The 23,329-nt window shown below is 32.3% G+C and overlaps 1 protein-coding gene across 22 annotated transcripts in view; it reads left to right on the top strand.

The window, feature by feature from the left end:
* DLG1 (discs large MAGUK scaffold protein 1) overlaps positions 1-23,329 on the top strand; it is a 236,839-nt gene that overhangs the window by 199,887 nt on the left and 13,623 nt on the right. For 6 of the 22 annotated variants that reach the window (XM_038583194.1, XM_038583199.1, XM_038583189.1 and 3 more), the window contains 7 exons: positions 3,078-3,147; positions 6,823-6,922; positions 13,784-13,825; positions 14,534-14,569; positions 16,121-16,171; positions 17,214-17,315; positions 17,561-17,733. In XM_038583194.1, coding sequence (XP_038439122.1) covers positions 3,078-3,147; positions 6,823-6,922; positions 13,784-13,825; positions 14,534-14,569; positions 16,121-16,171; positions 17,214-17,315; positions 17,561-17,733 — 574 coding nt within the window. Of the gene's footprint in view, positions 1-3,077; positions 3,148-6,822; positions 6,923-7,609; positions 7,644-13,783; positions 13,826-14,533; positions 14,570-16,120; positions 16,172-17,213; positions 17,316-17,560; positions 17,734-23,329 lie in introns of all 22 variants that reach the window. The other 16 variants (XM_038583205.1, XM_038583201.1, XM_038583200.1 and 13 more) reach the window with 5 other exon arrangements.

Genomic DNA, 23,329 nt, shown 5'->3' with positions numbered 1-23,329 from the left:
TGTGTTTCACAGTCATTTAATTTTGTTCACCTTATATGTAACCAGTGATATAACCAAAGAATATAATGCCCCCAAAGAGAAATTTCTTTAGAGCTCCTACTAGTTGCTCAGAACAAAATAAATATATTTAAGTAACTTTGCCATTTATTTGTACTATTGGTATAGAGATTTGAAAGCCTCTTTACTTTTTCCATATAGTTGGTAATGAAACGTACTAAACTTTCCGGATTTTTGGTTGTGTGAATTGCCTCCTTTAGACTTAAAAATTGAAAATGTAAATCAAAATTTTTAGAACTATCTGGTAATTTGCTTCACATCTCTTTTTTCTTAACTTAGGAAGTATTGGTGCATTCACTGGTCTTTCCTCTTCGCTTTTAACCATTTATTATAGTGATTCATACTTACTGTCTACTGGCAAAGTGGTAATAAGTAGATATAGTCTTGGAACAGGATGCTCCCAGCATAAAGAACCCTCTCTAGATCTATGAAATGCTGCTGAATGTCCCTACTTTTGTAGGAAAGGTGTTAAAACGTCAGTTCATAATTCTCCCCTAATAGCTTGTGAGATCGGGGATCCCTGGGTGGCGCAGTGGTTTGGCGCCTGCCTTTGGCCCAGGGCGCGATCCTGGAGACCGGGGATCGAATCCCACGTCGGGCTCCCGGTGCATGGAGCCTGCTTCTCCCTCTGCCTGTGTCTCTGCCTCTCTCTCTCTCTCTCTCTCTCTGTGTGACTATCATAAATAAATTTAAAAAAAAATTTAATAGCTTGTGAGATCGGATTCATGCAAATCATTGCCTGAAAGTCTTAAGTTTTAAGATAGCAAAAATCATTAATGAGACATTAATGTTTACTCTAGCTAATTAATTCACTTCAAGTCAAGCTTGTGATGTAATACTTACGAGTCTATAATTGAGAAGTATGCCAAATCATATACCTATTTAAAGACCTCTACCAATATATATTTGTATAACGTGTATAGAATTTGAAGAGTAGGAATATTAAAGTATTACTAAGGTTCGTAGTTGTGGTTTTGGGATTTATGACTGTTCTTGGCTAGATCCATATATTTAGCAAGATCCAACTATTTGGCTAGATCATACATTTGGTGGCAACTCCTCTTTTAGCAATGCAGCCCTCAGCATAACTTTTTTCCTAGAATAGAACCTAGTCTGCTTAAAATTCAGAAATGCTTCCTCTGCCTCTGTGCCTTGTTGAGTCAGTAAAAACCTCACATCTTAAATATCAAAATCAGAGTTCCTAAAAATTGTCTTATCCTTTGGCACCTCCTATCTTGCATAGGCTTTATGTGTGCCTGTAACAAATGAAAAATACATTGACTTTGGTGGAAAGAGATTCTTTTCATTTTGTATAAAACTTCTATAAAGTTGGGTTTTTAAGTCAGAAGTGATGTAAGAGACTTAAGACCTTTAAGACCTAAGTTTCCAAATTCCTAAATTATTATAGAATTAATTATTATAGAATATAACTTTCTTCCTTAAACTACAGTATGAAACCACAACTAATGATGCCATTTCATTCTTGAATGTATTCAAAATTTGTATTTTCTTAAGTAGAACTATCTCTTTCTTAGACCCCTTTACTTCTAATAAAAGCACAAGGAATTGTAGTCATAAGAATTCTTAGCTTTTATTCAGGAACAGTATTTACAAATTGACACAATTTATGTCAGTCAGCTATTTAGTGAACAAGATACTGCTGAGAAAACAAAGCCATTTTGAGTTGTTAACATTTACTCACTAAATAATAGTTTTGCAGTGCCCTCAGTAAATGCCTAGGCAAAATTACAAATTAGTTATTCATGTCGTGGACGTTCTAGTCCTGTCATGGATTGTTCTAGGATAGTAAAAACAAGTTTTAAATCCACGACTGCGGGCAGCCCCGGTGGCGCAGCGGTTTAGCGCCGCCTGCAGCCCAGGGTGTGATCCTGAAGACCCTGGATCGAGTCCCACATCAGGCTCCCTGCATGGAGCCTGCTTCTCCCTCTTCCTGTGTCTCTGTCCCTCTCTCTCTCTGTGTGTGTCTCTCATGAATAAATAAATAAAATCTTAATAAATAAATAAATAAATAAATAAATAAATCCACGACTGCAAAGGTTCTTCTGTACCCACAGTAAAACTGTATCACTTATCACTAGATAATAAATGAATTTATTCGTAGACTATTTTGGTAAGGTTTTTTGCTATATACTAACATAATTGCTGTGTTGAAATTTAGGATTTATAAAAAGCTTAATTTACATGAAATTTTACAAGGTTCATATTGATATTACAATCTACATGAGACATTTGTTTTCATGTAGTTTTGTTGGCTTGCTTATTTTGAGTAGTTAGCTCTTTAACAAAGTTCAAAATTCAGAAGATAGAAACTCTATATAGACTTCCTCCTAACCATGTACTCCTGGCATCCTTTTCATTTTTAGAGGATAATGAAGGTTACCAGGTCTTGTATATCCTTCAAAAAATATATTTTAAAGCTCTTTAAAATTCTTTTTGTGGTACTATAACTGGTTACTTTATGTATTTATACAAATCTATCACTGGAGTTAAATTTTGTTTTTCCAATTTTTAATTACAAATTTCAGAGCTACAGAAAAATAAGTACAAGAGGAAGAGTAGTACAGGGAACACTCACATATCCTTCATCTACTTTCACCAGTTGTTAACATTTTGCCCTGTTTGCTTTCTCCCTCTATGCTTAATTTTTAGCATATTTGGATGCCCCATGCTAAGCTAATATTTAAACAACAAATCAAACAAAATCTAGAAAATTGCTAAATTCAGAAGTTGGTTCCTCATAATTTCAGTATAATTACGGAATTTGAGTGCATTTATAAATACACATGTACAGTATTTTGATATAAGTGGTTTTGTTTCATAATGAGCCCTGTATTTCATTTTCAGAAATTATAATTAATTTTGGGATGCAAACTTAAGATTACTTCTGAAGATTTTAGAATATAAAAATGCCACATACTAAAGTATCAGTTCTGACGATTTCTAGTTAGACGCTTAGATATTTTGACATACTTTAAAAACAGCATTTTATACTTTGACAGAGTTGAGAAGAAAGAACGAGCCCGGTTAAAAACAGTGAAATTTAATTCTAAAACAAGAGGAGATAAAGGGGTGAGTATATGAAATGTCTTTTTTCCAGATATTAATAATTGAGGATAAAAGGCTTTTTCATAATTCTTGCCAGAACTACACTATTAAAATCAGAAGGATTTTGCTATAAGAGTTAACTATCAACAGCTCTTGCCATGATGCTTTGTATTAGTAGATGCTAAAGTTAAGTAATAAATTAAAGCACTCATTTTACATACCTTTCCAGATTATTGAAACTTATTTGATATATTCTTAACAACATGCTTTGATGAGGTTATTTTTACAAGTGAAACAAATTTGGCCTTCATTCAGATGTCCAGTTAGAAACTTGGATTAATCATAACTAATTTAATAATGTATCTTCTAAGAAAATATGCCCCAAAATATTATTAGCTAGGTCATAATACAAGTTTTAATTTCCCCTCTTCATGCCTAATATAATTTATTAAGAGAATCCATGCTTTAAATATTTGAATCAATATGAATTTTTATTCTGAAGGAATAAAGAAAGGGACAGTCAAGGACTTTATAGACGTCAATAAATACTTCTAAATTCTTTCATATATAATTTTAAACGTGTTTTTGTTTTCATTTTTAAATTCTGCTTGAATCTAATAGATGCCAACCGGTGAAAGAGATACTACAGGCTTTGTCCTGTACTATGGTGGTGTTACTACAATACAATATTGTAGTAATAAGCTTGAAGAAATAAGACCATATGAACACATATATTGTCTTGAAATACTAGTCATAGGAGTGTTTTATGTTTGTTTTTTTATCTAAAGCAAAAGTTTTATACATTTTTTGGTCATATTTCAAATGAATGTGGAAAGTTAACTCAGCAAATTAATTAACCCTATCATCTGTACTTCTCTGATAGAACTAAGGACTCAAACGCTTAAAATTTAAGAAAAGAACTATCCTTCATCAAAGAAATCTAAGTAAATTATATAATGTATTCAGTTATTTTAGAAATGACAATTTCCTTTAAAATTGCAGCTTTCAGAAAATAAATTACATAGTGTTATCTGAAGCAATATTTAAAATAGAAATTTGGGAGAGGAAAAAATCCTGAGTAAATGCTTAGGATTTGAAATATATATAGTAGTTTTTGTGGTTGTTTATATATGTCTTTAAAAATAACTTAGTAAAATACATGGTCATTGTATTGAAAAAGAGGTTGCATGTTGTAACTTTTCCTTCATACTGTAAGAAGTTAACTGAATTAACGACATATTTAAATCTTAGTCTTGTTTGTTGACTGTAACCAAGCTTATACACAGTCACTGTGTCCTAACACAGCACCAGAAGGATGCATGATACTGAGTGGGGTAAAAATACGCTTGCCATTGACGCAGAACTGCATTTCTTTTGTACTACCATTTCCCATTCTGAGTTCCTCTTTTCCTTTCCTTACATGGTGGTTTATGGACTTATTTCCACTGCAGACTTATAACATTTCAGTTTCTCGTTAACATTTTTAACATTCATTTAGCTATTTTGACATATCACATATAGAAATTATATATTTAATATATATTATGAATTTGACATTTTATTCTTATATTTATTACACTAGCTCTCTTGCAATATAGCATTAATAACAATAAGTAAATAGAGTATTTTTGTATTGAAAATGTAGAGAATCCAGGGGTAGTATGTTTCTTCAGTTTTGTGTTTTCTCTACACATATTTGTCTTCTTTGCTTTGTGTTTTCACTTTTAATACATTCTTCACCTGGAAGACATTAAATGTAATACAATTAATTCTTTTCTTAACTAACAAGCATTTCTTTCTGTCCTGTATTATGATATCTTTATGATATCTCATTTTGGCTAACTGCGAAGATATCAAAAATCAAAACATTTTAAACTTCATGTTTCTTTTGGTTGTTTGCTGTGAAACTGACTCTGACCACTATATATGCAGTAGGAGGGATAAATACCTTTATTAAAAACATCAGTTTTATTCAATACCATAAAAATTATGACTAAATTCAGTAATGATTTTCATGAACAAGAAGACTCAGTTCTTCCCTAAATTAGATTACCATAAATTTTTCTCTGTGGAAACTTGTTTTCTTCTATTTCTCTTTTCTAAAATTTGGATTGAAGCAGAGTTTTATTCCAAATTTTTTTACAGTATTTTTCTCATCAGCTTAATTTTTAACCTCTGCTTAGCATTATCAGAGACTTCAAATTTTAGGATTGAAATCAAGACAATCTGTTGGACTAATGAACTATGAATTTATTAATCCTGAATTATTGATTTGAAAAGGTAAAAATAAAAGTTTAATCTTGTTTTTGTGTTAAGATTCCTACCAAAATAAGTCCTTTCAAGTAATAGAATTTGAGCAAAAATTGCCTTTCTCTACCTCAGCACCTTAATCCCCTGGCATCATGTGCTTCAAAATACAGGCATGCCAAAACATACTTCCTGGTGAGGATATACTTCAGAATAATGATAGCATCTTATGACATGGATTAAACTCAAGAAAAGTCAGAACAAGATTTCTGTCTTTCATATTGTCCCTACTTCAAAAAGTAATAATCCCTACTGTCATTGGTAGGTCAGACCATTTCCTTCGAGACAGGGATGTCGTGACAGAAATTACAAAAGAAGTTATTCCTCTTTAATGACATCACCTTTCTTTATGCAACATGGTTTTAAATCTCTAAAGGCACAAATGGGACATTGAAGAAGGGCAAAAATCTGTTTCCAACATCTATGCAGTAAGAAACATCAAATCAGCTATGTAACTCCTCCATAGCAGTTCTATATAAACTATTAGAATTTTTTTTAACTATATTAGAATCTTAATTGCCTTTTTGGCTTTTATAAGCATCTAACTTTTTATTCCCTGTTCAGGATATGATGCCAATAACTAAACTGGTTCTAGTTTATTTATATATACTTTAAAAAATAAATATAGTAGAGCTTAAAAACCAATAAATGAGTTAGGATGGCATTCAAGCTGGCCAGGAGAGCTCTGACTCTTTCTTAGATAGCATCGATAAATCTTTTTGCTGGATTCTGTGTGCTTGATGGACCCCTCTTAGTTTTCTTATTTTCTGATTCGTACCATAGGCATTTCGTTACCTTTTTTCTCTTCCAAAAAAAATAAGATTGGTTAATTGTTTTTAAATATTCAGAACAACTTTCTCAATTGTTTTGGTTTTCTTTTTTAATAGTGGCTTTTTGTTAGTTCGTTGAAGCCACACAAAAGGGGAGGGAGGGAATATGCTCAAGCCAGAGGAAAACGAAGATTGTTACCTACTGCATAAAAAAATACTTGAATAGCTAGAGTAACAATTTAAAATAACTTGCTACAGAGCACCTCATACCTGGGAATCTTCAAGAAGAATATGGATTGATAAGAACAGATGTTAACTGGTTTGTACTATATAGTAGTAACTATTTTGAGTTACTTACTCTTCCCTTTTTTATCAAGTAGCACTTACTCCTTATTTCTAGGTATTCCTGAATTACACTGTGAATTTTTTCAATATTTTCAGTGGAGAAATGTTAGAATTAGAGGAGTTAATACAAAATTAGAAATTCACTTTGTGATTAAAAATCATATACAAACTGCACACTGTGGTCACAAGAGTCAGCTTCCACAGAGCTGCTAGGCTGGGCCTTTGTACACACAGATAGTAGACATCCCTTTGTTTTGCCCCTCCTTCTCTTCTTCAGCAGTCATTCAATGACAAGCGTAAAAAGAACCTCTTTTCCCGAAAATTCCCCTTCTACAAGAACAAGGACCAGAGTGAGCAGGAAACAAGTGATGCTGACCGTAAGTATGTGGATCCAGTGGTCAACTGAAAATAAATGTAGAGGGACCTACTGCCCTGCAGTTGGTTGTTACCATGGAGACAGTTTCAAGAGCTGCAACAGGTTACTGATTGTCTTAACCAGGATCAACTTAACAGACATAAATTAATTTGTATGCCAATCTTAATTTTTGTGACACCTTAGGAATTCTTGATTTAAAGTAATTTTTCAAGTTATGTGTTTAAAATAGAATTATTTGATGTAAGTGTTCTTAGAAGAAACACTTAGTGTAACCTCTGTATTTTAGAGGAAAACTATGGATACCTGAGAAGCTACTTACTGATTTCTAAGTATAGCATTGACAGTCTTAACAATAGATCTCCTGGAATCATTCCATTTTATCCTATGTCTTCACTATATGTAGACAACATGAATTTTACTTTTAAAATAGCATAATAATAGGAAACTCAAATTTTGCTTCTCTACCCTAAATCAGCCTCTAAGCTAGAACTTTCATTTCTTTAGTACCTTACATTCAGCTGCTAGCTTATTTCAAACTTTCAGAAATCTACAAAAATGCTCTAAAATATGTGCACCTGTAATGGTCTTGGAACTGTCTCTTATTGTAGCACCAATTTTATGCATTACTGACAACTATTTTCTTTGATTATCTTTTTATTGCTTGCTCTCTGGGAACTACTCTCTACAGGAGATCCCTGACGACATGGGATCAAAAGGCCTGAGTAAGTGATCAAAATACTCCCAAGTTATTTTTTAACCTCCATCTACAGACCTACCTTTTTCAGATACATTTTGAGATTCATGGTAGTGCCTTTCTGGCATGAGGAGGTATATGATTTAGATTGCTTTTAGACTTTTCATGTTAATAATGTGCTTGGGATTTTTATTTCTATAGTACATACCTTTTGTTTTTCTAATGCTCCATTTTTCACATGTCATTTGAAAAACTCATAATTACATTTTCCTTTTTGTAATTTTTACGGCAATTACTTTTGCTGGGGATTTTTTTTTAAATAAAAGACTTTTTTAAGCTTTTTAAAATAGTACTACCTGCCCTCATTATTAGAATGTAGAAAATAATCTTGCAGTTTTATGTCCCCAGGATTTTTTTTCGTTAAAACAAGTTAAAATCACTTTGGGTCTATGTTAGAAAAGCATTGCTATAATGTGAAACTATAAAATGCAATGAATCTTTAGTTAATAGAGAAAAATTGTGGGCCTCAAATTCAAATAGCAGTCAATATAGGGAGGTAGAAATTGTAGATCTCTTTTTCAAGGAGGTTGTAAGTTAGGGAAAGAATTATAAGAAATATTATCCCTTGTTTTTCCTTTAACCAAGATGTTGTCAGTGGTTTAGGGTTTTGTTTTGTTGTTTTTGTTAATTTTTTAACTGGTACTTAATCTATCAGATAAAACTTGGTAAAGTCATATATAGGAGTCATTCAGCAAATGAAGTGACTGGATGAAACAAGTCATTTTTAGCAAACAAAATTTTAAATTTAGGTGTTCTCAAATTGATTATATATGAAAGTTTACTGAATATTACTAAGTTATTTTAGGTGACAGTGACTCATAGAAGTAATCTCTTAGGCTAAAGATCTTTCCTATTTCCTAGGTAGTTCCTTCCATTTGGATTAGTAAGCATTTTGAAAACTTACTTTTGTAATCCACTGGTCATTAAAGATATAACCAATATTGGGGCACTTCGGTGACTCAGTTGCTTAAGTACCCAACTCTTGATTTTAACTTGGGTCTTGATCTTGGGGTTGTAAGTTCAGGCCCCACATTGGGTTCCATGTCCAGCATGTAAAAACAAACAAATGATATCACCAATATCTTTTAACTTTTCTAAGATCTACATTAATAAATGTTATATGGCATAGAAGGTTTTTTCCCTTGATTTATGCTAACTTTATACTGGAATTTTAATCTAAGATCTAGGTATTTTTATTCCTTAGCACTTAAAGGTTTGTATTAGAGTGAAGGCAGTATGCTTTATATGTAATTATTTCTGTAAAGACACACTTGGTTATTTTTGCCTATGCTTTTTTGGGAATTTGGCAAGAACCACAAATTTACTATCTTTGGGGAAATAATCAGTTAAAATCTTTAAAACTGGAAAATATTTCCATAGATTCTTAATGCTATAGAATTTACTTTGATAATGTATTTTAGAGGTAATAGGAATCAGCATAAGGACCCACAGATTTTTATTATTTGCTGAATCATTTGAGACCTGTAGAAAATTCATTGGAAAGGAACTAAATGAAGAATTTATTTACCTTATTGATATTGTTATGATGGATAATTACACCTTGACCACATCTTATTTGCATCTCTCATTTTGACAATTAGAACTTGAAAAACCTGGGATCCCTGGGTGGCGCAGCGGTTTGGCGCCTGCCTTTGGCCCAGGGCGCGATCCTGGAGACCCAGGATCAAATCCCATGTCAGGCTCCCGGTGCATGGAGCCTGCTTCTCCCTCTGCCTATGTCTCTGCCTCTCTCTCTCTCTCTCTCTCTCTCTCTCTCTCTGACTATCATAAATAAATAAAAATTTAAAAAAAAAAAAAAAAGAACTTGAAAAACCGTAACTGATTATCAGACAGTATCCTTTAGAAAAGCATTTAATTTTCTGGACACAGTCTTAAGATCCCTTAAATGATGGGTTTTGTGCTTCATCTCATAGGAACTAACACAATTTATTCACCTGGTAACTTGATGATCAAATCAAGATTTAATTTGGAAGATACTGAGGGAGACAGGAAAATATCAGCAAAAATTTTAAACCTGGATTAAACAGATGACTGGCAGTTGACAGGGTGCCCATTATTATACAAGGGAAAATGCTGGGTAAGGGTGGTCAGGGACATTATTTGTAGCCTCGGTAATCTATATTCTAAAGTTCCAGTTACAAGAAATAAACTAAGCAGAATCCTGTGAGATTTTAATATAAAGAAATAAATGTGAGTTCTATAGGTATTCATCAAGCTTTATTGGAACAGGACTTATGAAGGGACTAAGACCAAAAGTCATAAATTATTTCAGAGAAACAAACCCAATGATGAAATGGAATAACACTGAATATAAAGAAAAATGTATGTCTATATGTAATTTCATATAACTTGTGAAAAAATAGGGTATTTAATTGAAGAGGAGAGAAACGAAAATGATACCCTAGAGCACTTATCATAGACATGAACTCCATGATTCTACAAAAAAGAGAGCTAAATGAATCATTGATTTGCCTTGTTAAGAGTGGAGGAAACAATGAGAAAATTTGCGTTTCTGATCCTAATTTTGACTAACAGACCTAAGTAGAAATCTGAGAGAATGCAAGTAAATCATCATAGCTTGTGAAAAGCTAGAAATAGAAACATGTGCAGCTTGTATGTCTTAAGAAGGCAACTTTGAAAAAGATCAAAAGGAAAAATGTAAGATTCCTTTAACAGAGACTAAAAGGAAATAAGTTCAGGAGGGGGCTAGATAGGGTGCTTAGAGGTAAGATCATGTATACAGTTTTAGACGAGATTTGTACTTTACAAGCTCAGTTTTTATAGCTTTCCATTTTGTAGAACACCTCAAAAACTCTGTCAGACATGTAGGAAAGAAATACGTATTTGGAAGCCTTTCTTTTCATCTCAGAGACTTCTAGAAACAAAGTTGTGTGAGCTCTTAGATGCCCAAACCAGACTTATTTTTATTTGTATAAAGAATAAGAGTAGTAGTATTGCTTGAGATTGGTGATGTGTAGGTAGTAGTTAAGGAGAACAAAGAGAAAAGACATGATACATTCTCAGGAAGGAGTGTTTGATTAGAAGTGAGACTTGGTTAGAGAAATTTGAAATGGTTGTGGTCATGCAACATCATAAACAAAATCAAAACTAAAACTTGAAGAATATACCATGTATGTCAAAGGGATAATATCTTTACACAATGAATTTCTAACAGATCAATAAGAAACAGACTAATTCTTCATTTGATAACTGAACAAAGGCTATAAGAAGAACACTCAAAAGATAACAAATGAAATGAGTGTATAAAAATACTTAATGTCCCCAGTAATCAATAAACAAAATGATAGTTTCTATCCATTATCTTTACAAACATTCTTTTAAAGGAGAACTCAGTGGTAGAGTTGTATGGAATGACTAGTTTTAATATATTACCATTATGCATATCTTGGAAAGTGCATCTTTTGACCTACTAATTCCTCTTCAAGGAATTATCCTAAGGATGTAACCAGAGATAGAGATTAAGGTTAATATATCAGGAAATTTATTTTAATCTTATTCAGAAATTACAGTCAAAAAAATTTTTGAAACCATCCTAAAATGTCTTACATTTGGGAAGTTATTAATGAATTATTTATTCATATTTTATCATACAACTTTGAAAATCATATTAAAACATGACATTGTTTTAAATGCTCATATAATTGAAAAAATACAAAACTATGTGTATTATCTCAGATTTATAAATAAACCTATATTTAGGGCTATTTTGAATAATGCTGATTTGAACATTCTTGTATTATGTCTTTTGGTCAACATATATATGCCTTTCTGTTGGGGAAATACTGGGAAAGGAATTGCTAGGTCATGCATACTATACATCTGTTGAGCTTTAGTGTAGGTACTGCTAAATAATTTTCCACAGTGGTTGTACCAATTTCGCCACCCCCACCAGTACCAATTTTGCCACCCCCAGCCCTTACGAGTTCCAGTTGTTACATTTCTTTTCTGTATTTGGCATATCTCTTTATTTTTTCATTTTAGCCATTCTGATGGATGGTAAAGATAGCCATTTTGGCTTCTTTTTGCATTTCTCTGATAAGTAATTATAGGGGAAAATTACAGGAAAAACTTGCACACCTTTTTATATGTTTATTGGATATTTGAATACCTTTTTTGATGAAGTTTCTTTAAAAATGTATTTTTAATTATCAAGGAAAAAAAGCATTTTACCTTTCTAATAAACTCCCAAGCCGTGATGATGAAGGGCCATGCTTTGAACAGCAGAATTTTATTATAGAGTTGCATGAAAAGATGCTTGAAAGAACTTGAAGAATTTGATTTCATAGCAACTATTAGTATATTTAGAGAACTTGAAATGAGTAGAAGACAGAAAAGAGATTTGTAGTAACTAACTTTTTACTATATAACATAGCCAAATATATTCGATAGTAGAAGAATAGTAAAATAAACCCTATTGAGTATTCAGTTGTCAACTCAGAATTTTGTTAATTTTGTTTCTTCTATACTTCCACTTTACCTTCCCCCTTCACTCACTCCATTGCAGTAACAAATGTTTCTCTCTTTTACATATTAGAGATTGTAGTATAATACTAATCCTACTATAAATTTAAGAATTTTGTGTGTCGTTCCTACTTCAGGGAATGAACTTTAAGGAAATGGGACAACGGATAAAAAGCTGTATAAATGAAGACATTCCTAATAATTACTGATGTTTGTGGAAAATAAAGCAAACTAAAATGTCTGAGTAATAAGTAGTAAATTATGATTTATCAGTTCAATAGAGCATTATACAACAATTTCAGATGATTGTTTTAAAATACATGTGATAACATGGGAAGAAATTTTTAAATATAAACTTTTAAAAAACATTTTACATGTGCCTGTCATGTTGTACAATCATAATTTTTAATGTCTCTGCTGTATTTAAAATATACATAATCATAATTAAGAAAGTTACATCCTTAACCTGAAACTAAGACAATATCTTATGTCAACTATACTGCAATTTTTAAAAAGCGAGAAAGAAAATTATATCTTGTTTTAACAGGTTAGAATAGCAGACTTATTTTTCACTATGACAGCAATTCAGGAACTATTACCTTCATTTGAAATCTTTAAATTCTACCACTCTCAGAACTTTTCAGTAGTGCATCTTGATTTTAGGAGATTCTGTGGGTGGTATGATACAGCAGATATTTCTCCTCAAGCTGTTTCCTTATCCTTTAAAATTTTTTTCCCTGCCTCATGTAAGAAATGTAAATTTCTCTTTCTCCTATGGAAAATTTTGTTTCTTAGTTTTTATAAATAATTTTTTTATACTCAACGGAAGATAGTTATTGAGAGAATCAAGATTACATTTATATGGGGAAAGTACCTGGTATTTACCAAACAAGTTATAAAATGGGGTTGCTTTCAAGGAGATGCCAGGCAATTTACAAGTAAATGTATTTGCTTAATTTTTTTGTTTTGCAAAGCAGCCATTGTCAGTTTCATCAAAACAGAGTTTCTCAGAAATACTAGTCTGTTTTAAAATACAATCCCACCTTCTATAATTACCTTCCATTTGACTTTTTTTGAAGTATATGAATCTATAACATCTAAAATGTGTTATCCGTATGATCTCAAAAACAAGGATTTCATTTCAGGAACAAGAAAGAAGCTGAACTTAAAAAGCAAAATAAGATCACTTATTTTTTAAGATATCCCTTCATTAAAATGGGTATCTGCTCAAATATAACTTGTCTCTCGTCGGTCATTACTGTTTCATAAATCAAATGGTGTCAACTGCATTTTCTCTTTTTGGGTTCTGTGTCTACATTTGGACTAATTTAGGATCACTTTGCCCTGTTATATTCTACTGGATATTTGTCATAGATTTTGTTCATAAACTGTGTTGTACAAAAATGGAGCATTGTCCTTAATCACAGGTTTTTTTCCTTCCTAATTCCTATTTATTTGGGGGAAAAAACTTTTCAAAGAAAATCAGAAATGCTTTTTAAAAATTCTTTGAGTATGTGTGATTTATATCTCAACATTTGTAATGTCGCCTTGTGTTTATCTTGATAATTTGCTTTTTTAATTTTTTCCATTGTCCTCCAATTTCAGAGCATATAACTTCTAATGCCAGCGATAGTGAAAGTAGTTACCGTAAGTGTTTTAAGTTACTTGTTCTTTTGTAATCAGAAGTAATATATATCCTTTGGGAGGTTTTTGTCTTAGTGATACATTCAAAAAACTGAACATTAGATGCTTAATATTTTAAAATCAGGGAAAGCCAACTAATATCTATACTTGAAAAATAAAGTCATACTATATGTACAAAAGTTAATTTCCAAAATTTTAATAAATCTCTAAAATCCTTTTTACAAGCAGTGCTATTTGTGTACATAGTACACATGTGTGTATGTGTGTGTGTATCTTTTACAAGAAAATATCTAGTTAAATGAGAAATAAACTTGTATTTTTGCCATTTTCTTTAGTAATTGTTTTTAATTTGAGAATTAAAGTGTTTTTCAGTAGTGCTAAATTATAGTTAGCTTTATTTCCTTTTTTATTCTTTGTCACCAGTATTGATCTAGATCAAGTTCTTGTTTATTACCAGCTTCTAGTGAACGTAAAAGATGAAGGAAAAATCTTCAACAGTTGCTCAAACAATAATACTGATATCTTTTTTGGTATCCTATGTTACATTCTTGTATATAATATTGTTAAGTGAACTATACAAGCATGTGAAGTTTTTTTAACAGGTTTGGGCATGGGAGGAGGGGGGAAATACATGAATATTATCAGTTGTGGTATCTTAAAAATTAAAATTGCTTTTCTAACTTTTTTTTTTACTGCTGTCTAATATGAAAGTAATCTTGATTACAGATGAGTATGGCTGCTCAAAAGGTCTACCCTGTTAACATCAGTCTCTGATATTTTTCATGTTCACAATATATACTTTTAACCCTCATTTGATTGGTAGTTATTTTTTGCGTTATAGTTACATAATTTTGGTTTTTTGGTATGGGAATGTGATTTATTAGTGTTTTATTAATATATAATTAGAATTCACCACAGAGTAGTTGAGTAGCTTTCCAGACTAAAAAAAAAAAGAAAGAGGTAATGAAAGTATATATTGTCTGTCTCATCATTTGCATGAATTATTAGGTGTGGAATTTCATATTGCATGTTTTTGTAATATGTAAACCATGTTTTACATACAATATTTTTTCAAGCAACTTGTAAGTATATATTTTATATATTATGATAATAAAACAGTAAAACACACTTTTAAGACAGGAAAGGACACTTTTAAAACAGTAAAATACACTTTTAAAGCCAGTATATACATTTAAAAGATCTACAGCTGCATATATATGATATAAACCAATGCCAAATTTAGTGAAAAATTTGCTGTGGAAGCTCGATAATCAAGGAGAAAATCCTCAAATATGTTATCCAACATTGTTTTCATTGAACCACTTGAAGTAAAAGTCCTTCCTAGTTTGTTTTCTGTACGTGTGTGTGTTGAGAATTAGCATTTTTAACTCGTTGAGTTCCTTTTACTGAGTCCAGATACAATTTGTAAAGTTTTTTATTGAGTATATTCTTAAGCTCTAAACCTTTAATTTAATCTTAGAGGACTTAATTTCTAAAGTGCTTTTAAATCAAAGCAAAATCTACTTTATTTCATTTACTATCTTATGTGATTCGTAGTTGGAGTTGAAAGGAAAGGATTTAGTTTTATCCAAAAGGTTTGGGTTGTTATTGATGTTTTTGAAGATCTAATTGGCCTTATTGAGAAATTCATAAATTGTGAGCATCCCATTCTAGAAGAAAGGAATGCTCTTATCTAAAGCTTTTTAAAACTCATTTTAAATGTTATTTTTAATTGAATAAATGAATTATTAGAACAATTAGTAAAGTTTTTTCATCAGTGAAATAGTAACAATAGTTTGACCTTTACATTAAAATTTCTTATTATAAGATAGCTGTAATTACAAAAATATGTATATATATCCTATTAAATATTATATCTGGTGGGATCAAAATAGCAGCATATTCTTAATAGCAGTAAATTACATAAATACACACTTATGTAGAACTGTTCTTTAAAGTATTAATCTTTAAGAGATTTAATAGCTTCTAAATAAAGTAGTATCATGACATCACAAATTAAGGTTTAAATGGATCTAATTAGAATTTAAAAGACAGAATAACAGAAAAGTAGTTGTTAACACAGTTATATTTTGTTTTTACATTTATCAAATTTATGACTTCATAATTTGCCACTTCCTTCTTTAACTTAATCTTGCCACAAATAATTTATAAAGTATCTTTTTCCACATTTTTGCTATTTTCTCAGGAAAGTCCTAGTAATTTATATGTTACATATGAAGAAATAAATTAGCATTAGTTATCTTAATAGACTTTCTCATCTGTATTTTAAACTAATAGGTGGTCAAGAAGAATATGTCTTATCTTATGAGCCAGTGAATCAACAAGAAGGTTTGTGAAGCCTTTTGATGTTTTATAATCTAGAAAAATATGCCTCTTAGCTTAGAAAATAAGTCTGACACCTCAAAATAATGTTTTATTAGAATTTTGCTGTATATTTTTTTCTGTATATCTATAGAAATTTGTTATATGTATTTTATGAAACATGGTTTAGTTCACAGTAAGTTAGATCTGGTCATTTTAACTGTTTTATATTGCTATTTTATTTCCTCAGCAACTTCTTTCCAGTGCTCATGATTGCATCACTGCCCTTCAGTGACCCTTGTTCAAAATTTTGGAAACATCTTTGATCTTTCTCTGTTTCTCCTCTCCCTTGTCCAATCACTTTCTAGGCCCTATTTATTCTTCTCTCATATCTTCCTTACTTAAAACCTTCTTTTCATCCCTGCTACCATAATGTTAATTCTGATTCATACTGTCAATCTCCCTGCTTCTAGCATGATTCCTTACAATCCAGTGTAAAGTGTAACCCACTTTTTCCCCCCTTCTTTGATCTCCTTCCTAACAATTTCTACTTCAAAAAGGATCAGTAAACAGTAAACTGTCTTCTCATTTGTAATGAGATATTAGCAATGTATAGAAACACTATCTGCTAAAATTCTTAATTTAACTTGATTGAATTATCAAATGTGTGACTTCCAATAGGAGAGATTGACTTAAGTTTAAGATCTTAGTAAAGGGGAACACACCTGGGTGGCTTAGCGATTGAGCGTCTGACTTCAGCTCAGGGCGTGATCCTGGGGTCCTGGGATCAAGTCCCACATCAGGATCCCTGCATGGAGCCTGCTTCTCCCTCTGCCTGTGTCTCTGGCTCTGTCTCCTGTTGTGTGTCTCATGAATAAATAAATAAAATCTTTAAAAAAAAAAAAAAAAAAAAAAGATCTCCGTAAAGGTTTATAAACTAGCAAGTTAGGCATCATTGGTGGAGAAAGAAAAACATTTTTTTATAATATCTAAGGATACTTTTGTTCTCTAAAGTACATTGTTGTTTGTTGAGTGTTTACTCCTTTTAACATGCAGTTTATCTTTATAGTTAATTATACTCGACCAGTGATCATATTGGGACCTATGAAAGACAGGATAAATGATGACTTGATCTCAGAATTTCCTGACAAATTTGGATCATGTGTTCCTCGTGAGTAAACCACATAAAAATTCTTAATTATTTCTTTATCATTTCGTCACCATGTATGGTAAAAAGAAACAGTACCATTTCTTTAATGATTTTATGCTAAGTTATCAGTTAATTCCTCCATATTTTGCTTTTAAGTTTCAATTAATTCCCATTGTGTTGAACTTTACAAGACAATTATTGAAGCAGAGAATGGATTTGTTGTGTTTTTAATACTAAACACATCCTCAAGTTATTTTCTATTAAAGATACAACTAGACCAAAGCGAGACTATGAGGTAGATGGAAGAGATTATCATTTTGTGACTTCAAGAGAGCAGATGGAAAAAGATATTCAGGAACATAAATTTATTGAAGCTGGCCAGTATAACAACCATCTGTATGGAACAAGTGTTCAGTCTGTGCGGGAAGTAGCAGAAAAGGTAAGCACCAGGGGTGCCTTACTGCCTCATTTGGTAAAGCTTGCGACTCCTGATCTCCAAGCTGTTAAGTTTGAGTCCCATGTTGCGTGTAGAAATTACTAAACATAAAAACTTTAAAAAAAAAAAAAAAAAAAACCACCAAAGTGATCCCAGAATATATTTTCTTTTTTTTTTTTTTTTTTTTTTCAGAATATATTTTCTAATCAGATATGTTTTTGACAGTATAAAAGAATGATGGCAGGATCCCTGGGTGGCTCAGCGGTTTGGCGCCTGCCTTTGGCCCAGGGCGCAATCCTGGAGACCTGGGATCAGATCCCACATCGGGCTCCCGGTGTATGGAGCCAGCTTCTCCCTCTGCCTGTGTCTCTGCCTCTCTCTCTCTCTCTATCATAAATAAAGTTTAAAAAATTAAAAAAAAAAAGAATGATGGCATAGAAACTTTTAATTCATTTTTTTAAATATAAATGTTATAGCATTGATCATTTTACTTAGGGTAATGAATTTATTCAACTGAATATTTAATTGTGGTGGCTTAGAAAAATGCATACAAAATAAAGTAGATCCAGGGGTACTTGGGTGGCTCAGAGCATCTGACTCTTGATTTCAGCTCAGGTCATGATCTTAGGGTCGTGAGATCAAGCCCCATATCAGGCTCAACACTGGGCATGGAGCCTGCTTAAGATTCTCTCTCCCTCTGCTCTTACCACCTCCCCACAGAAAAAAATAAAGCAGATAAAGATTAACAAAGAAAATGAGAACAGAAATGGTAACATGAATTTAAGAAGCGAGGTTATTATTTTAAGGCCTATACATTGCTAGAATAGACCTTGTATTTAGCAATAGCTTTCCAACATCTAGCATAATTAAAGAGCTAAGACCAACAGTGTTCATTAATAAAAATGAACCAGATGTTCAAGATACATGTAGTTGCTCCTGTCCTGAGACTACACAAAAATTCCTCCTGGATAGTCACACTTAATTAACAACAGTGTAAAAAATACTCAGCAGCACTGTAACAGCAACAGATTTTCTGAAAAATCCTTCAGAGTAGTCTGATGATATTAACATTGGGTTAAAGCAATTTTATGGTAAAGCCAAAGCATTGTACTCCAGGCACACTGCTATGGTTAAATTATTCTTTGGGCCTAGAAAATAAACATCAAAAATATTATTTTATACTGGGACACCTGGGTGGCTCAGTATTTGAGCGTCTGCTGTTGGCTCAGGGCGTAATCCTGGGGTTGGGATTGAGTCCCACATCGGACTCCTTGCTGGGGGCGTGCTTCTCCCTGTGTCTGTGTCTCTGCCTCTCTCTCTGCGTGTCTATCATGAATAAATAAAATATTTAAAAATATTTTATACCTTTAAAACTAGTAGTTTAAGACTCAGTAATGGAATACCTATAAAACATAAAGCAGTAATTCAGCATCTCAGTTTCCATCTATAAATACTTCTTTATATAAGAGGTTTAATTAGCTCTGATAAGTTTTAAAAATTGAAAAAATGGAAATGTCTAGTGATGCCAAGAACTTGGGAAAATAGGAAACTTAGGTATTATTAGTGGGGATATAGTATATGTGCTGCCGAAGCGAGCACTATTAGTGGGGATATAAATTAGTAAAACTTCTTTTAAGACTTTGGCAGTATCTAATAAATGCTCATACCCTATGAGTCAAAAACTTCTTTTTTTTTTTTTCTAAGGATTTATTTGTTTATTTTAGGGAGAAAGAGAAAGCATGAGCAGGAGGGGCAGAGGGAAAGGGAGAAAGAAACTCAAGCAGACTCCATGGTGATTGTGGCTGCTAACTCAGGGCTGGATCTTCACAACCAACCTGAGCCGAAACCAAGAGTCAGATGTTTAACAGACTATACCACTCAGACACTCTCAAAAATTTGCTTTCTTGGTATCTAAGTAGAAATTTACTCAAGATGAACATGTATAAAGATGTTCATAGTAGTTCTTTATAATAGTAAAAAATTGGAATCAACAAAGGAGAATGATAATTGTTACTTATTCATGCAGTGTGCCGTATAGCAGCTGGAGTGCATAAACTAGATTATTCACTAGTGCAACATATCTACATTAATAAATCTCAGAATACAATGGTGAATGAATAAAGTTGCAAAGAAAATATACAGTATGATACTATTTATATAAACTAAAATAACAACAGGCTATACAGTTTATGGATACATATTTAGTAACATAAAAACATGCATGGGAATGATACACATCTACTTCTGAAGTATACAAAACCATTTTGCAGTGGTTTTTCTTTGGGAGGTGAGGGAAGGAATTTGTAGCTTTAGCTTTATTTATAATGTTGTGTCTCTTTTAAATTTTTAAAAAATGTAAAAAACCACATCTTCACCCTACCTGAAAGATAATGTTCAAACTTCAAATTACTGACAAATGGAAAAGTAAACAAATCACAGCAAGCTATTTTTTTTCCTTTAAGGTTTTTTTTTTTGTTTATTGTGTTTTGTTTTGTTTTTTGACAGAGAGAACAAGCAGGGTTAGTGGCAGAGGGAGACAGAGAAGCAGTCTCCCTCCTAGCAGGGAGACCAATGTGGGGCTTGATCCCAGGACCAGGATCATGACCTGAGCTGAAGGCAGTTGCTTAACTGACTGAGCCACCCAGACACCCCACAGCAAGCTGTTTCTTACGCAGACCATGTAGAGAAGAAAATATTAGAAAGTTCCACAAAGTTAGAAATATTATAAATGATTCGAAAATCAAAAACAGTAAGGCAGGGCAGCCCTGGTGGCTCAGCGGTTTAGCGCCACCTGCAGCCCAGGGTGTGATCCTGGAGACCCGGGATTGAGTCCCACGTCAGGCTCCCTGCATGAAGCTTGCTTCTCCCTCTGCCTGTGACTCTGCCTCTCTCTCCTCTCTGTGTATTCTCATGAATAAATAAAATCTTAAATAAAAAAAAAAATGTAAGGCATAGCAAACTATAAATTTTAAAACTACCTATTAACTCTTATGTGAAAGAAAATATAAAATGAAATTATAGATTTTCTTAATGAAAATACATACCAGAATCCACAGGATACATTTAAAACAGTAATCAAGGGCACCCAGCTAGCTCGGTTGGTAGAGCATGAGACTCTTAAAACAGTAATCAAAGGAAAATTCATAGCCTTAAAAACTTTTCCAAACAAAATTGAATAAGAATAAATGCCAAGTGTAAAAGGCTAGAAAGAGAGAAATGGAGGACATACTGTAAATAAAAACAGAAACTATGTAATAAGCAGACGGAAGAAATAATAAAAATCAGAAAAACATAAATAATGAAACCAAAAACTGGTTGAGATCAAAATAATTGATAAACCTTTAACGAGACTGATCAGGAAATAAAGAAAAGACAGCAAATTACCAATATAGGGAATGAGAGAGATGATAGAATATATAAATATTAAAAGAAAAATCAGAATATTAGGAGCAACTTTATACCACAAAGTTCAACAATTTAGATGTAATGGATAATATCCTTGAAAGAAACTACGTAAGCTCACATAAGAAGAAGCAGACCACTTGAATAGACCTGTCTACTAAAAGAGATTGATTTCATTTACATTTAAAAATCACAACAAAAAAATCTCCAGGCCCAGATGGCTTCGCTAATAAATTCCACCAAACACTTAAGGAAGAACTAATACCCATTTTTCTACCATAAAATTTAAAAAGAAGGAATACTTCCCAATTCAGTCTCTTGAGTCCAACATTACCTAACTTTCAAAACCTGAAAACACAGATGCAGAAATTCTAAACAAAAATTTAGCAAGTTGAATTTTAACAATATATTAAAAAGATAATATGCCATGACCACGTAGGGCTTATGCAGTGAGTGTAAGGTAAATTTAAACATTAGAAAATCAGTTAGTGTAACTCACCATATTAAACTAAAAAGGCAATCATACAGTCATCTCCGTAGTTCAAGAAAAGCATTCAACAAAATCAAACACCCATCAGAAACATGTCAAGAATATCCATTTTTACCACTTGTTTTCAGCATTATACTATATACTAGAGGCCCTAGCCATGCAGTAAGTCAAGAAGAAAGAAAATTTGTTCAGATTGGAAAGGAAAAAGTATAATTGTGTTCATTTGCAGATGATATGATTGTCTATGTAAAAAATGTGATAGAATCTACCCAAAAAAAACTACTAGAATTAATAACTTTAGCAAGAATGAAGGATGTAGTATCATTCATTATACAAAAGTCAATTGTATTCCTTTGTACTTAGACCAGCCATAAGTTGACATTTTGAAAAACAGCATTATTTATAGTGGCATCAAAACATATTAAATACTTAGAAATAAATCTGCTTTAAAGACCTCAATACATGGAGAAATACATCATGTTTGTGGTTTCTAAGCCTTAATATTATTCAGATGTCAGTTACCTCTGATTTGAACTTTTAAATTTAGTACAACCCCAATCAAAATCTGAGACCTTTTTATAAAAAATGACATACTAATTCTAATTTCATAGGAAATGCAAAAATCTAGAATAGCCAAAACAACTTTGAAAAAAATTAAAGATCTGAAGGATTCACAGTACTTGATTTTGAGACTTATAAAAATACATTAATCAGGATACTATGGTACTGGCCTGAAGACAATTAGATCAGCAGAACCTACTTCTAAGAGAATCCTTAAATAGACCAGCATATATATGGACAACTGTAGACAAAAGTGCAAAGGCAATTCAGAGAAAGTGATTTCAATAAATCATTTCAATAAATGATACTAGAATGATTGACTAGCCATGCCTCACATCATATACAAAAATTAACTAAAGGGCAGCCTGGGTGGCTCAGCGGTTTAGCGCTGCCTTCAGCCCAGGACGTGATCCTGGAGACCCGGGATCAAGTCCCATGTTGGGCTCCCTGCATGGAGCCTGCTTCTCCCTCTGCCTGTGTGTGTGTGTTTCTCTCTGTGTGTCTCATGAATAAATAAATAAGATATTTTTTAAAATTTTTAACTAAAAATAGATCATAAATGTAAAGCCTAAAACTATAAACCTTGTAGAAGAAAACATAGAAAAATCCTCAGGACTTTGGGTTTGGCAAAGATTTCTAAGATAATATATACTGAAAGCACAATCCATAAAAGAAAAAAAATAAATTGGATTTCGTTGAAATTAAAACTTCTGTTCTTGAAAAAAACTCTTTAAGAGAATAAAAAGACAAGCCATATACTAGGAGAAAATATTTTCAAATCATGTATCTCATGAGACTTGTATCCAGAATATTGTAAAGAACTCTTATGGGACGCCTGGGTGGCTCAGCAGTTGAGCGTCTGACTTTGGCTCAGGGCCTAATCCTGGAGACCCAGGATTGAGTCCCACATCAGGCTCCCTGCATGGAGCCTGCTTCTCCCTTTGCCTGTGTCTCTGCCTCAATCTGTGTGTGTCTCATGAATAAATAAATAAAATCTTAAAAAAAAAAAAAAAAAGAACTCTTAAAACACAGTAATAAAGACAGCCCAACTTAAATGGGCAAAGTATTCAAAAAGGCATTTCTCTAAAGACAATGGCCAGTAAACACATAAAAAGACATTCAGCATAATCAGTCATTAAGGAAATA

Source organism: Canis lupus, chromosome 33, assembly GCF_011100685.1.
Source record: "Canis lupus familiaris isolate Mischka breed German Shepherd chromosome 33, alternate assembly UU_Cfam_GSD_1.0, whole genome shotgun sequence".
In the NCBI taxonomy this organism is placed as follows: domain Eukaryota; kingdom Metazoa; phylum Chordata; class Mammalia; order Carnivora; family Canidae; genus Canis; species Canis lupus.
This window is presented reverse-complemented; position numbering and strand designations above follow the sequence as displayed.